We start from the raw sequence: 15,070 nt of genomic DNA, 5'->3' as shown, positions 1-15,070 counted from the left end.
GGCCAATAGGGGGGCGAGGAGAAGCGACGGGAGGCGGAGGGGCGCCTCTCGCGAGAGACGGGAGGGGTGGCCGGGCGCGGAGCGGAGCCAAGGTGTCCTCTCGCGAGAGCGGCGGGAGGGCGCTCGCCCGGTGCCGCTGGCAGGGAGCGCGGCCGCCCTCGCCTCACGCCGCCCCGCCCACGGGCGGCGACGCGCCTCCCCCCGCTCCTCCTCCGCTTCCCCCTGCGGCCTGCCGCCATTTGACAGCGGGGCGGGCCGGGCCGGTCGGGGCTTTATCCCCGGCGCCGGGCGCTGCCGGAGCCGCCGGTCATGAGTGAGTGGCGCGAGGCGGGGCAGGGGCGTTTGGGGCAGCTCGGCCGGCGGGGCGCGGGGAGGGAGGGGGTGCCGGTGCCGCCGGGCGCTTGGGAGCGCAACGGACTCGCGTTGGGGCGCGCGGGGAGCCCCTGGGGCGTGACGTCAGGAGGGGTGCGAGGGAGCAGGAGGAGGACGCCCCCCTCCCCCGCAGTGCCGCTGGCTGCGGCGGGCCCGGGCGAGTCCCCGCCGCTCGGCTTTGGCGACGGAAGGGACCCTTCATCGGCCCTCACATGCCCGCTGTGTCGCGGCAGGTGCCGGTGTCGTGACAGTCCTGACTGGCGTGCCTCAGCATCCGTTCTGGCGGCGGCGGGGAGAGGAGGTGGCACTCCTTGAGAGCGATCTGCCGCCCCCCGCTCCCCTCCCCTCCCGCGGCGGGGAAAGCGCAGGTCTGCCCTGGGTGTAACCGGGCTGCGGCGGTGGCACCGGTTACGGGCTGGGCCTGCGCTCTGCGGGAGGCTCGTTGTTTGTTTTGTGCTGCTGGAAGCGGTGGCGGCGCCTGCTCAGCCCCTGGGACTCTCCTTTTACGCGGGAGAGCGCTGATGGACCTTTGCAGCCAGCCTGAAACTCTGTTAGACGCTGCGGCGTGGGTCAGCGTTGCGAAACTGGTAACTGGAGGGGAAAAAACGAAGCATTAAGCTATGGGGAAAGGTAGTTTTCAGTAAGGATATGAAGGAAAGAAGAGACAGAAAGATAGAGGAAGGCTATAGTTGTGCAAAAATCTTTATTCTTTGGTGGTGGTTTTTTTAAGGGCAGCCAAATTTGATAATGAAAGCAATTAGTAAATAGCAGGAAGTGACAGGAAATGAGTATGTAGTAGCAGCACTGCTGTGGTGGTTGAGTTGTTGCTACCTGTTGACCCTGTTGGTAAGATTGCAGACTAACAAATGTATCTGCAGCTGGGCATCTCTTGTAGGGTAGAGTTCAGGAATCATTAAGTTTAGCTACTACAGTCCTCACGCTTGTAAAAAAAAAATTAATACACAATAAGAATTGGTTTGAATCAAATATATGTGATTAATTGTTTGGGTTTTTTTCCCTGAATGTCCAGGTTAACTCACAGATTTAGATCTATTTTAGGATAAGACAAAAGTTTTGTTTTTCCTAGGCAGACGGATGAGCAACTATAGAGAATTTTAAATGCCAAGGGTTAGGGACAATGTCTTGCCCAAAGGAATCCTAGCCAAGATTTGGAGCCACTATGAATTAACTGTGATACAAATAATGATTCTCCTTTTAGAAGTACAAATCCTGCCTGACAACAGGAGATGGCCTCTGGCCTGCTGAAGCTGCTGCACGTTGATGGTGGATAGTCATTGCTGAATTTGCATGGCTGCGTTTCACACAAGGCGCACACGTGTCTTCCCCAACTCATTCGCTGTGAAAAAGAACACTGGTGGCTTTGCTTCAAACAAGTTTCTTTTTATCTTGTGTAGTTGGGTTGAGTCAAAATGAGAAAGCGCATGGGAGGATGAATTCGTACTGCGTTTAAAAAATTATATTGATGCATACAAATTATCAGAGGTGTTAACTGCCTTGTACTCTGAATGCCAAATGTATTCCAAGCTCACAGAGAGGCCTGAGAGGCTTTGTTTGTACTGGCTAGAGAATTCATGACCCATGAATTGAGTTAAAGACTCCTCACGTAACCCGGTGGATAGATGATGGTAAAGCTGTGGATGTGGTCTATCTCAATTTCAGTAAAGCATTTGACACGGTCTCCCACAGCATCCTCGCAGCTAAACTGAGGAAGTGTGGTCTGGATGATCGGGTAGTGAGGTAGATTGTGAACTGGCTGAAGGAAAGAAGCCAGAGAGTGGTGGTCAATGGGACAGAGTCCAGTTGGAGGCCTGTGTCTAGCGGAGTCCCTCAAGGGTCGGTACTGGGACCAGTTCTATTCAATATATTCATTAATGCCTTGGATGAGGGAATAGAGTGCGCTGTCAGCAAGTTCGCTGATGACACAAAACTAGGAGGAGTGGCTGACGCGCCGGAAGGCTGCGCAGCCATTCAGAGAGACCTGGACAGGCTGGAGAGTTGGACGGGGAGAAATTTAATGAAATATAACAAGGGCAAGTGTAGAGTCCTGCATCTGGGCAAGAACAACCCCATGTACCAGTACAAGTTGGGGACAGAGCTGTTGGAGAGCAGCGTAGGGGAAAGGGACCTGGGGGTCCTAGTGGACAACAGGATGACCATGAGCCAGCAGTGTGCCCTTGTGGCCAAGAAGGCCAATGGCATCCTGGGGTGTATTAGAAGGGGTGTGGTTAGCAGGTCAAGAGAGGTTCTCCTCCCCCTCTACTCTGCCCTGGTGAGGCCGCATCTGGAGTATTGTGTCCAGTTCTGGGCCCCTCAGTTCAAGAAGGACAGGGAACTGCTAGAGAGAGTCCAGCGCAGAGCCACGAAGATGATTAAGAGGGTGGAACATCTCCCTTATGAGGAGAGGCTGAGGGAGCTGGGTCTCTTTAGCTTGGAGAAGAGGAGACTGAGGGGTGACCTCATTAATGTTTATAAATATGTAAAGGGCAAGTGTCATGAGGATGGAGCCAGGCTCTTCTCAGTGACATCCCTTTCCAGGACAAGGGGCAATGGGTGCAAGCTGGAACACAGGAGGTTCCACTTAAATTTGAGGAAAAACTTCTTTACGGTGAGGGTGACCGAACACTGGAACAGGCTGCCCAGAGAGGTTGTGGAGTCTCCTTCTCTGGAGACATTCAAAACCTGCCTGGACGCGTTCCTGTGTGATATGGTCTAGGCAATCCTGCTCCGGCAGGGGGATTGGACTAGATGATCTTTCGAGGTCCCTTCCAATCCCTAACATTCTGTGATTCTGTGATTCTTTCGAATTCTCCTTAAATACGGATGTGATTAAATTAATTTCTCTAACAGTTTAGCCAGCTAACCTGGAAGGTCATCCTTTGTCTGTGATATTTTTGTAGTCCGGTAAGAATCTGAGACCAGAATTGGAAGGAGAAATGAGGAGCAAGAAAAGCAGATGCTTAAAGACAATGCAGTATGATTCCGTTCTACGTAATGTTAAAAAGAGCTCCAACTGCTAAACCAGAGTGAATAAATTAACTACCTGTGATAACACACCAGTCTGCTGAAGAACTTGACTTGATACCTCAAATACATATATACATCATATGGAAGTTAAAATGAAAACTCTAGTTGATAAACAGGAAGGAATTAACGTTACAAATGTCTATAGGAGACTTGTACATGCCAAAATGCTGATGCTTTCAGTAATACGTGAATCACAGAAAACACAGGTTAAAACAGTTGTGCTCTGAGCATACACAAAGCTCGCTTACGGAAGCTCCTTTGTTAGTAAGCAAGTCTCAACCTCGCTGTGATGGTTGGTCCCTGAAAGACCCTTCTACATAGAAAAAGTAAACAACGTTTTTACATTACACGTGCCTCTCAGAGCAGAGGCAGTAGCTAATGAAATTACCAAATTAAAATGCTTTTGAGAGGTTATAGACCTTGCAGGATGTTTTCAGTGCATAAGAGCTCTTCAGAGAGAACATTCCAAACCCTGCTGCTGTCTGTCTTAGTTTTGCCCTACCTTAATGTGTGAGGGCAAGATATTCCTGCTATGTTTGTAAATCTTTTGAGGGGAATGGTGGAATTTCTGGTGTGTGGAATATCCTTACTTCTACTACTTATCTGGGACAGTGGGAAAACGTCAGTTGGGGAAAATGTGAGGATTTCTTTAAGCTTGGCTTAAAAGATCCTAGGCTATGATTTGTCAAGGTGCCTAAGAAAGTCAGAAAAACAACTTGGAGCAATTTTTTTTCCTGTAGCTCAGGAAAGGCTCACTGACCTTTTATGCTTACAAAAATCTCTCCTTTAGGCAAACGGCCTGGCTGAGAAATGGATTTGGGTGATTCTTTCAGTACCTTAGAAAGTTTCCTGAAACAAATATCAAGCCTTATATCAATAAGGCCCATAACTCTAATGAACCTCTGCCGTTGGTGTCTGATTGCTGAAGAACTGTTGAAGGAGTTTAAGTAGATTTCAGTAGAAAAAGTGGAAGGTTTCTTAAAAGAAAATAAAAGGCTGAAAATCTCAGTCTTGAAAATCTATCAAGAATGAGTGTGAAAAAAATTCAATGTGAGGGCCAGTGTTTTGGAAATGCTGGTACGTAAAAGCATTTTGCAAGTTTAGCAATTCTAGCAATAAGTAATTTGTGCTAACAAAGCACTACAAGTGGAAGGCTGGTATTTTAACTATGCAGTCAGTTCTTTTTCTTACGTAAGTTGAGGTCTTTCTCTAGCCTGTTGAAAATTTTAGTTTCATTCCATGCAGTGATGTTTGTATTCATTTATAGACATGAAGAAAACACAAGCCTTTAGTTTTCTGAATTTTCCCTGAGTAATTTTCTCCACTCTGTTGGTTTGAGTTTTTCCTTCTCTGCTGATTTAATTCATCAAGATCTTCCATCCCACTCTAGTCCTTTGACGTTCCCTTTTGTGCTGGATTGATAGTTCTCAAATATCTTGAAGTATATCTGACTGGTAGGAGGGCACACTAAAAAAAAGTAGTATTGAAAAATGAAATAGTTAATGGAATATTCTTTTTTTTTTCCTCTGCTACTTACAGAAGGAAGGGCATGCACTGCTCAGTTTCCTATATGTTCAATAGTCCTCCGTTTGCACTTGGTATATTGATACTCTCTTCACAACACAAAGTTTACTTTCATTTCCTTGCTCGGATATATAGTCTCAACAGCAATTAAAAAGGAGGAAAAGGAAAGGCAGACTTTAGGGTATTCTTGAGATATATAATTTTTTCCTACTCCTAAAAGACAACAAAATGTCTGGATGTTTCTGAGGGAGAGGTGGTATTCAGCTGCTTTAGACTAAAATAAATATTTTTATATATATATATATATCAATCACACAGCTGTTCTCTGTATAGCAAACAGGTGGTGGTATGAAAATAATATATTTCTAATCTTTAGAAATGAGTTGCACAATTGAAAAAGCCTTAGCAGATGCGAAAGCACTGGTGGAACGGCTAAGGGAACATGACAACGCAGCAGAAGCTCTTATTGAACAGACTACAGCGCTTAACAAGCGGGTTGAAGCAATGAAACAGGTTTGTTTTCCAACTTTGTTTACTCCATTAGAAGAACAACTTGGAAACACATAATTTAAAATCATTTTTGTGTACACTACTATACCATGTAGAATTGGTATGTTATTTGGTTAGTCTTTTAATACCATACTAAGTATTTTCATTATAGGTGTGACTATGATCTAAAAATAGGTTGTTTATATATTTAGTTTGATCCCGTGAAGTTTTCTCTGTTACTCTAGCTTAAATATTGAAAACTAGCATTTATTTGAAGAACACTGGTAGAAATGGGGTTGGTATCTTACAAACCATTGTGTGGTGTCTTGTGTTTTGCTCTTCTGTGAAATACTACTTGTTTTAATTTCAATATGCACATTTAATCATATAGAGACCCTGTCACGCTTTCCTTTGTTCGGAATACTTTATCTTTTCACAGTCTCCATTTCTTTCAAAGCAGCCTCTTAGGCTTCTTTGTGATCATTTCCATTCTGATGTTAAGCTGTTCAAGGCACGTTGTCAGATGGAGCGTGACTTTCACTAGAGAAGGTCTGGAAAAGCGTGAAGGTGCCTACTGACTTTCCATATGGGAGTTCATCCTGTCATTTTAATAGAACACAGGATGTGTTAGTGGGCCTGTAAAATAAGAAAACCCTGCATGTGCTTCATCCCTGTAAAACCAGTCACGCAGAGGCTTCATAATTTCAAATCAAGAGTATTAAATTTATGCATTTGTTGAGAGTCAGGATCCATTCATTCAGGTCAATGTGACTTGTACCCATACAACCTTGTGGTTTAAGGTGTTGGGAACCCACAGTAAATATCTAGAGGTTAATACCTCGTGGTTTTTCTTTACCATATGTGTATCAGTTTTAAATTACTCAATGGTGAATTTGACCTGCATTAATTGAAAGTTAAATAATGCCCACTACACACATCTGAGGTATGCAACTTGTTTAAAAAGAAAGGTGATACTTTTGTCTCTAAAGGGCAGTCTGTTAGCAACAGTGTTTTTGTTTGTTTGATTGATATTATTATCTAAAAGGAAGCATTATCTTGCTGGTTACAGACATTGACTGACATTAGAACTGGTCATTTGTGACTTGCTGAGTAATGCTTGCCTTCAGTTATTCAAATATGTTGTGGTTATGTTTGGTTTTTTTAATAACTAGTACCAAGAAGAAATTCAAGAGCTCAATGAAGTAGCAAGACATCGTCCTCGGTCTACGTTAGTGATGGGTATCCAACAAGAAAACAGACAGATCAGGGAATTGCAACAGGAAAATAAAGGTAAAACGTGCATATTCTATCCTTTACAAGTTCCAGCCTGCACCACTGCAATTAGTGAGACTCTTACCATTGATCTGTTCTCAAAAAAATGTTGTAGAAAAAACTTTTTCCTCTAATCTCAATTTGTCAGTTTAACTGATCATAATGCAATCTAATAAAGAATCCTAATGTCCAACCACTGGGGCTATGATTAACAAAAAGAGGGAGTTGTGGAAAAATACTTTTTCAGTCCTTATCTAATGTTCAGCACAAGGGAGGAGATAAATATAACTTACTTCTACAATAGCCGTATCTATTTGGAAATGTGTTTTCCCACTGCTAAAAATAACCAATTTAGGAGCAGTCAGGACAAGCTGTAGTGTAAGTGCAGGAATATAATACCTTCTGGAATTCTGTACACTAGGAATATGCTCTTCCCCCTGGAATACCTTAGATATTCTAACAGTTATATTCAGCAAAGGAGTCAATGGTCTCGATTTGTATGAATCTTGTCTTATCTCAGGAGTTATTTGTCCTTTGACTTAGTATATTTTGAACACAAGCATTTTTTAACTCATATTTTACCAAGCTGCAGATTAAAACAGATCTGTAAACTTCTTTCCAGCTTTGAACAGTGTTGCTTATAGTGGCTAGAGTAAAGCTCCTCAGCTACGCTCAAGATGGCTTATATCAGCTAAAGGGACTGAATATTACATCGTACTAACAAAAGACTTTCCATTTCTGACTGAACAAGAATTTTCCCAGGGCAGTCACCACTGAAGACATTTTTAGAGCCTTCATAGATTTTATGGTGCAAGGAGAGGGGTCACTCAATTAAGGGCTTAATTCAGTTTTCTCAAGCTGAAGTACTTTTGCATTTTGTCTCAGTTCTTCTCTGTTAAACCTTAACTGAATTTAAAATTATGTTGGCAGAACTACGCACATCTCTTGAAGAACATCAGTCTGCTTTGGAACTCATAATGAGCAAGTACAGAGAACAGATGTTTAGGTTGCTTATGGCGAGCAAAAAGGATGATCCAAGTATAATAATGAAGTTAAAAGAACAACATTCCAAGGTAATAACTTCATTGATTTTTTGCCTTTGTTTTTTTAGTTAACATTTAAGTTAGTTTGTAGTGGATCAGTTCGAAGTTTACTTTGTCTCAGTTCTTACATCATTGTACTAACAAGTCCTTTTTTTTATAATCCAGTCCATGAAACATGAACAGGAAACTTGATCAGTCTAGTAAGTCAACCTTACTAGCTTCTGATTTATCTAAGCTTTTATCAAGTAGTATTTCATTACTGTATCTACTTAATTTACTGCCCTATTATACTTCCAGGTGCCCATAGATCTCAGTAACATTCAATCATTTAGACTGGCTTTAACTTAACTTGTGACTCCAGCAAATAATTAGTAAACCTGTGCTTGCTGGGAAGAGTAGAAGGAGTAAGCTTTTTAAGTTCAATATTCAAATATTTTTTCCCCTAAATACTGCAAATTTAAAAAAATATATATTTTAAAAGCTTTTTGGAATATTGAGTAACTGAGCACACACTTCTCCTCTTTCCTGCTTCAAGCCTTGTTTCTTGTTTTGGTACTGATCAGGATTGCTAAGTAGAATCCAGGGCAGCCTGAAACGGTTGAAGGGTGATGAAAGTTGCTGGTATGAGGTGTGCTTCATCTTACAGCTTTTGAAAACTAGAAAAGTAAAGTGCCATCAAGCAATGTTTTTGTAAACTATCATGAGGGAGGTATATACGAGTATTCAGCAGTTTCATATAAGGGTAATATATTTTTTATAACACTAATATATAGTTTAGGCTTTTAAAATTATTTTCAGGAAAATTAATGATTCTAGGTCACTAGCAGATCTAAACAGGAGCTTTCTAGCAAAGTATTATATTACATTTTACATGAAACATAATCATCTCATAGCAGTGTAACTGTGTAGACAAACATTACTTCTAAGTGTTTAATAATCTTTGACCTTAGCAAACTAAGTCCGCAACGCAGAGTTAGGGTCTGCATACTGGGAAAACAAAAGTTTAAGAATTTGATGGTTTCTTATCTACTTACAAAATTACATGTATGTAATTAGTGCCATTGAAATCAATGAGACTACTTAGATTGGTATGAAAGCATTTACTGGATTAGAACTACATCTTTAACATAAACTCCTAAAAAATGATAGGTATATATCTTTTTCAAAAGAAGTTACCTTAGCATATAGTATAACATGTCTTACAGTCTCAGGAGTACCAAGACAAGAGGGTAAAATTATATCTGTCCTGAAACAGACTGTGAAATTTCATTTACGAGCACTTCTATGGATTAATATCTTGAGGCGGGGGGGAGGGGGGAAAAAATATTGAACAGTATTATTTAAACAGGAGATTTAGGCTTCAACATTTTGGTTAAATCTGATCCCATGAGAATGCCTGATGAAGAAGATTTATCACCCTTAACCTGACACTTAGGATTTCTGGAATTTCATTAGTTATTCTTCTGATCAGCCTTCACATTGCTTCAAGATTGTTCACAGTCTTACTCAATCTTTAAATACTTCTCTCCTATTAACTAAAAAATCCATCATACCTAAGGAATTAATTTCACTGTTAACAGTAATTGCTGTTCTCTCAAGTGGTAACTATTAACTTTCATGCCTATTTACAAAAGAATATTACAAAATAATAGAAAAACTATTTCTTTTAGCAGTGTTGTATGCAACAGAAAAGCATGTGTTGGTAGCAATGACCCTGATTTAAGTGTGCTGTTTGAATTTGCTCAGCTGAAACAAGGCCTAAAAACACGTGTGTTTTTTTTCTCTTCAGATAAAAGGAACAATGCATGCAAATAAAATGGCAAGAGATAAAAAATGTGTAGATGTTTGAGACTATCTTTGCAAAGAAACACTTTCATCGCATTGTTTGATATTACAGCATCTAAATTTCACACATCTGCCTTCCAGAGTAGAACCTTACAGTTTTGTGTTTGCATCTGATCCAACGTTAGCGACCTTGGAACAGGCCCTAAATCATATTGATTAAGAGGCCACTTAAGCAGGCAAATAGGAAGTAGAGAGGACAGCAGCATATCTAAAAACCACTAACTCCTTCCCAGTCCTTCTCCAGCATGCATCCTTGCAAACTCATTCTGTTACCACTGATCACTGCTTCCTTTCAAGCTAAACTTAGTTTTTCATTGAAAAAATACTTCATGTAATCATCTTCACTGGAAACTGAGAAGAAAATAAAGATTTACAGCAAGTTCTACCTCACCCCCCCGCCACTGTGAGTGGGCATTTAATGAGTAAACAGCCAAACTATAGCTTTGGCAATTAGAAGGGCAGAGAGGAAAGGGCCGATGTTCATTGTAGTAAAATATATTTGGTTTGGTCAGGTAAAGTTTATGATTCCAAGTGAGGCAGTTCTTTATGGTAGTTTAGTCATTGCTGGTAGTTTAAAGGCAAGCTGATCATCTGCTAGATGTATGGACCTTCAGTCAAACTCATAATTTAAAGGTGGGATTTAACTTTAGTCTATACTGTTCTTCATTTCAGTCCTACTGTTCTGCTTTTCCTGATATTAGTAACTATTGTGAATTTTGTCCAAAGGTCAGGTCACACGTGGACAGGCTGGCATGATAGTAGAGTTGGAGTAAAAGACAAGTTGAGGAAAAGACAATGAAAAATAAAAGCTTCTAGAAATACCATTAAAATATTTGGCATAACTGAACAGCAACGAATGCCAAAGGCATAGGCTCTTTATCTAGATCTGCAGGGGAAAAGAAGTACTGACTCTTTAAGCACTTCCTGCTGGTAGGTTGGCCAGCGAGAGAATAAACCGTCACCTGAACCAACAAGGTCCAGGTAAGAGATCACTTCTCTGCGAAGTAAAGTATCTAAAATGTAGCTTCCTTGCAAAGGCTGTTACGCCTATGTTAATGGCTCCTATCATCCCACTCCTGGCAGTGGAACAGGACAAGAGCAAGCCAAACTACTGCTCTTTGTTTTCCATCTTCTTAAATCTTTCAGTGAGATGGGGTAGTTACTTATCTACAATAGGAAAGTACCCTACCAGCATTAATGAACAGACACAAAGAGGTCAGTCAGGACATTAAAGTTTTTCTTAAAATTCAGAAAGGACAAGGGCCTCTGAAGTCCAGATCACAAAAAAGCTGGAATTAGAAGTGGATTCAAGCAGAAGTACCTAAAAAAGAGCTAAGGACAGATCTGAGTTTCCTAATAGGTGACATAGTAAGGATGACCACTTCACCTGGTCCTTCTAAGAGATAAACGCCTACCCCTGGGCTGGTGCTGGCTGTACCAGACTTGGGATCAGGTTTCAAACAAATGGAAAGAATGTCGCATACCCTGCTGTTCTTGGGTGAGTTTAGTCTCCCTGCATATCTGAAATGATGTCCTTCAACTCTTGCAACACAGGAAGGCCTCGTCAGAGCAAGCACAGGGCTAACTTGTAGCCATGTGGAAGCTATGGAAGACATAGTCATTTAACCATTTTTTTAAATATAAAATTCTAATAAAAGGGATCACTGTGTGGCAAACCAGATTTATTTAAATAAACAGGATCACAGTGGCTACTTATGCTGTAAAGTTATAGAGAGCTCCTTTATTTTCACAAATTTAGGTCTGTGTTGGCATTTTTATCAAGTGGCACAGCAGTTAAAATGCGCATTTAATGCTTTGCTTATTTTTAATAATGTGGAAAATATATTACTAAAGCTGTCATCATTTTATTCTTATGTCTTAGGAGCTGCAAGTGCATGTGGACCAAATTACAGAAATGGCAGCAGTAATGAGAAAAGCCATTGAAATTGATGAAAAGCATGGCTGTAAAGAGCAGGAACGCATCATTCAGCTTGAGGTAAGTAAGAAATCAAAACAGCAGTGGCACAACTAGCAAGGGAGTAAATGTAATCACAATTATTTCTTTTGCGTTACTGTACCTTTTATGGGTTACTGTACCATTCACTCACACTGCTATTTTCTTACGCTTTCCTTGCTGGGTGGGCTGTAAGTACTATTTTCCCCACTATAGCTTCCTCTCAAGTCCTGCGTAAGGTGATACTTCATCACCAGAAATTAGTGATTTATATACTGGCTTAAGCTTTCTCTTTTTTTAAGTCTCTGAGTTTAGCAAAGAGATAGGAAATACTACAAATTAATCCTAATAAGACACTAATATGCAAATAACTACCCACACCTTTGGCTTTTAAATTTTTTTTATAATAATTTTGTGCTTTTGGGGAAAGCAGTTCATTATGGGTCAGAGTGTGTGGAAAGAAGAGATTTTTTTTTTGAAATGCAACATTTGAACTGGATTACTCTTTTCTTACCCATCTTTGTGTTTTGGGCTTTTTTTGATGCTTAATGCCCATTCAAGAGAGCGAGAGGGTCAGAAACCTAATGTTCTTAGTTTTAGAAGATAACATAGCACTACCTGACTGCAAATCAGTATTTTAATCCTTACACATGTTTGGAGTAGAGGGGAGGAGAGATTAAGAATGTAGTAACCTTGACTTCTTTCTGGAGTTCTATTAAATGCCTTTTCTTTCTCCGGTTATAGCAAGAAAACAAAGGCTTGAGAGAAATTCTTCAAATAACTAGAGAATCATTCCTGAACCTCAAGAAAGAAGATGCATCAGAGAGCACATCTTTGTCAGGATTAGTAACAAGTAGTGATTTGAGCCTGAGGAAAAGCTAAAGACTATGGAAGTCAACAAGCTTCAATTGCACACTTTACAAATAGAGTATCAGGGGTCACTTGTCAAGCACTTGTTACTGAATAGGGCACCAGCAAGCTAATGCATCTTAAACTCCAGTTTAGTGGCTTTTGTACCACATAAAATAAATTAAAATTGGTATTCTACAAAAAACCTTAGCGACAGATTAATTGCCATAGATGTAACTTCAGTAGGAAATGGATTAATGCACTGACTGAATTGGGAATTATTTTTATATGAGGTCATTCTACAGGTAAAAGACTAAGATTTCACATAACTTTCAGTGCACCTGTTATATAATAAAAAGTAAGATATAACATCTGATCTCTGGCTAAAAAGTAGTAACTTATGAATATGCCTTGTGCATGATCCACATTAAATTTTTTCCTTTTAGTAAGTTTTTAAAACATTCTTATTTTGCAAACCTGTTTAATAGAAAGGGTACATAGGCAGCATAAAACTTAAGGATTTCTGTTATTTAGCCCTGGGGTATCCTGTTCAAATATAAGGCCAATTGTCTAAACATAAGCAATGCTTTTGCAGTTGTTCAATATTTATTTTTTTAAATTGAACAAGATTCTTTAAAATATGTATACACTTAATTGTATTTTCAAAACATGAAAAGAGCTGCTCCCACGTTATTGCTTTCTGGAACACAGGGAGCACAGTATCATTCTGCCTTAGCTTTTACTTCTATGAGGGAAAACCAGGCTCAGTTCTCTGTACGTAAGAAGCCACGTTAGTCCCATCGATTTCTTCTCCGATTGCCTGCCCAGACTTCCTGACTGGGAAACAGCAATTTGAAAGCACCTAAAGAACAGCAGCAAAAAGGTGGTTGGGGGAAGAAGAAAGAAGCTCTGTGACAAAGTTGGCAGCCTGAATGCCTGCGATCAATACTCTTAATTTTTCTCTAAGTACTATATAGTCATCAGGAAGGCTTTTAAGTAAGTTTCAGGTACGTGTTACATTTGCACTAGGAAAAGTTTTGGTATGCTATACTGACAAATAGACTGCTCACTTTTAATCCTGAAATACTTGCAGAAGTGAAAAGGAATTGGCTTTCTAGATCGAAGTGTGGCTTATATCATATGCGGATACGATAGAAGTGCTACACAGGACGGGCTTCTAGTAAAGAGTTGCCAAAATAATTCATATTTGGCTTCTGTTTGTCAGACTACTGCTTCTTGGACAAGGCAGCAAGAACATGCCTAGTGTTGATGTGTGTCATCACTTTTTGTCCAGCATGTTAATGTATTCTTTACTTAGAACGCATACTCAAAGCGGCAGAGTGAAAGCTTTCAACTACAGAAAACTGTAGATGTACAAATACCACCAACAGTTGAATATTTCAGACGTTCAGTAACTCACCTAGCAAAATGATTTGAACACCTATTCTGAAATCAACTATTACTTAATCAAATTTGATTTTCAGTTACAACAGTACAAAAAGAATGAAGCATCAAGCACTTCTAAGTGTGTCAGTTTTAAATACAACTTCTTTTGACTCAGTACAGCTTCCCTGGGCTCAAGGTAAATGCACCACAGGTCTAACAGTGAACTCTCAGCACCCAGTGAACTGATTTATAGGGAGCTTAATATTTTTGTTCCATTGCTGTCAGTTGCTGCCCTCCTTCCCGTAGTGCTTTTAAGAGAAGCAAGTGACAGGGTGGGAAAGAGGAGTGTTTAGCAGAGACAATAAATGCTAGTTTTCAGTTAACTAATACATATACCAGGAAATGCAGTTGAAGAGCTCAGAAGGGACAGATAAATCAAGCTCTCCGAATTTTCACAGCGTTTTTTTATACATGGAGAAACTGCTGCTTCTCTTCCCAGAGCATCTTAGCTTGTTTCTAGGCTTAAGAATATATTGAGGACATTCATGTGCATGGAAAAAAGGTTTTAACTATTTCCAAACTTGCTAAACACCTGGGGCGAAGTTTTTGGGGAATGTTTTCACTCAAGCACAAAATCTACTTGTCTGCTATTATTATCTGTAAAACTTTGCCAATGCTTCTATAATTTAGATTTTGCATTTCTGCTATAGCTTGCAAGGTGGTGACTTATCAGAAGCAACATCTTTTTTAATGGAGTGTGTTTTGTTGTTGCAAACTCATGAGAAATTTTAGGTTCGGTTGATTAAGTTATTCTTTTTAGAAGTGTCTTTTCAGCCGTTGCCTGGCATCAGAGGCATTTCTATCCATTTAATGCCAAATGCAGTTTCAGCTGACTTTCTGGTTTGTCTTTCAAATACAATCTCCAGATTTGTATAACAGAGAAGGGTTGTTAGTCTGTGGCAGTTGTTTGAGGTTGCTCTATTATGAAATAATGCTTGATTAGTGTTTATTTTTGTAAATTAAAAAAAATGTGACTTAATTTATCTACTCTTAGTCTTCACGTTTGATACGTCTCCCCTGTCATTCCCCTGACCTGATCACTTTAGGATTTTAAAGAACCTTCACGGTGTGTGGAGTGACTATTTTTCATTGCATACCTGTTATTTTTGTAATGCAGATAGCTTGAAAAGAATTTATGGCTAGAATTGTGTACTGTACAGTAAACTTATTTTATCAATAAAGTTGACTGAAAATATGGATGTCTTCATGATTAAAGGTACCGAATCTGAAA

General features: G+C 40.2%; 1 protein-coding gene across 1 annotated transcript; it reads left to right on the top strand.

Annotated features, from left to right (window-relative positions):
- Positions 1-131: 131 nt before the first annotated feature.
- Positions 132-15,070, top strand: FGFR1OP2 (FGFR1 oncogene partner 2). The gene is made up of 6 exons (XM_068400593.1): positions 132-313; positions 5,318-5,454; positions 6,603-6,720; positions 7,633-7,775; positions 11,473-11,586; positions 12,289-15,070. Exons 1-6 carry the CDS (start codon positions 310-312, stop codon positions 12,424-12,426), a joined length of 654 nt encoding a protein of 217 aa, XP_068256694.1. The 5' UTR covers positions 132-309; the 3' UTR covers positions 12,427-15,070.

Source organism: Nyctibius grandis, chromosome 5, assembly GCF_013368605.1.
Source record: "Nyctibius grandis isolate bNycGra1 chromosome 5, bNycGra1.pri, whole genome shotgun sequence".
NCBI lineage: Eukaryota > Metazoa > Chordata > Aves > Nyctibiiformes > Nyctibiidae > Nyctibius > Nyctibius grandis.
This window is presented reverse-complemented; position numbering and strand designations above follow the sequence as displayed.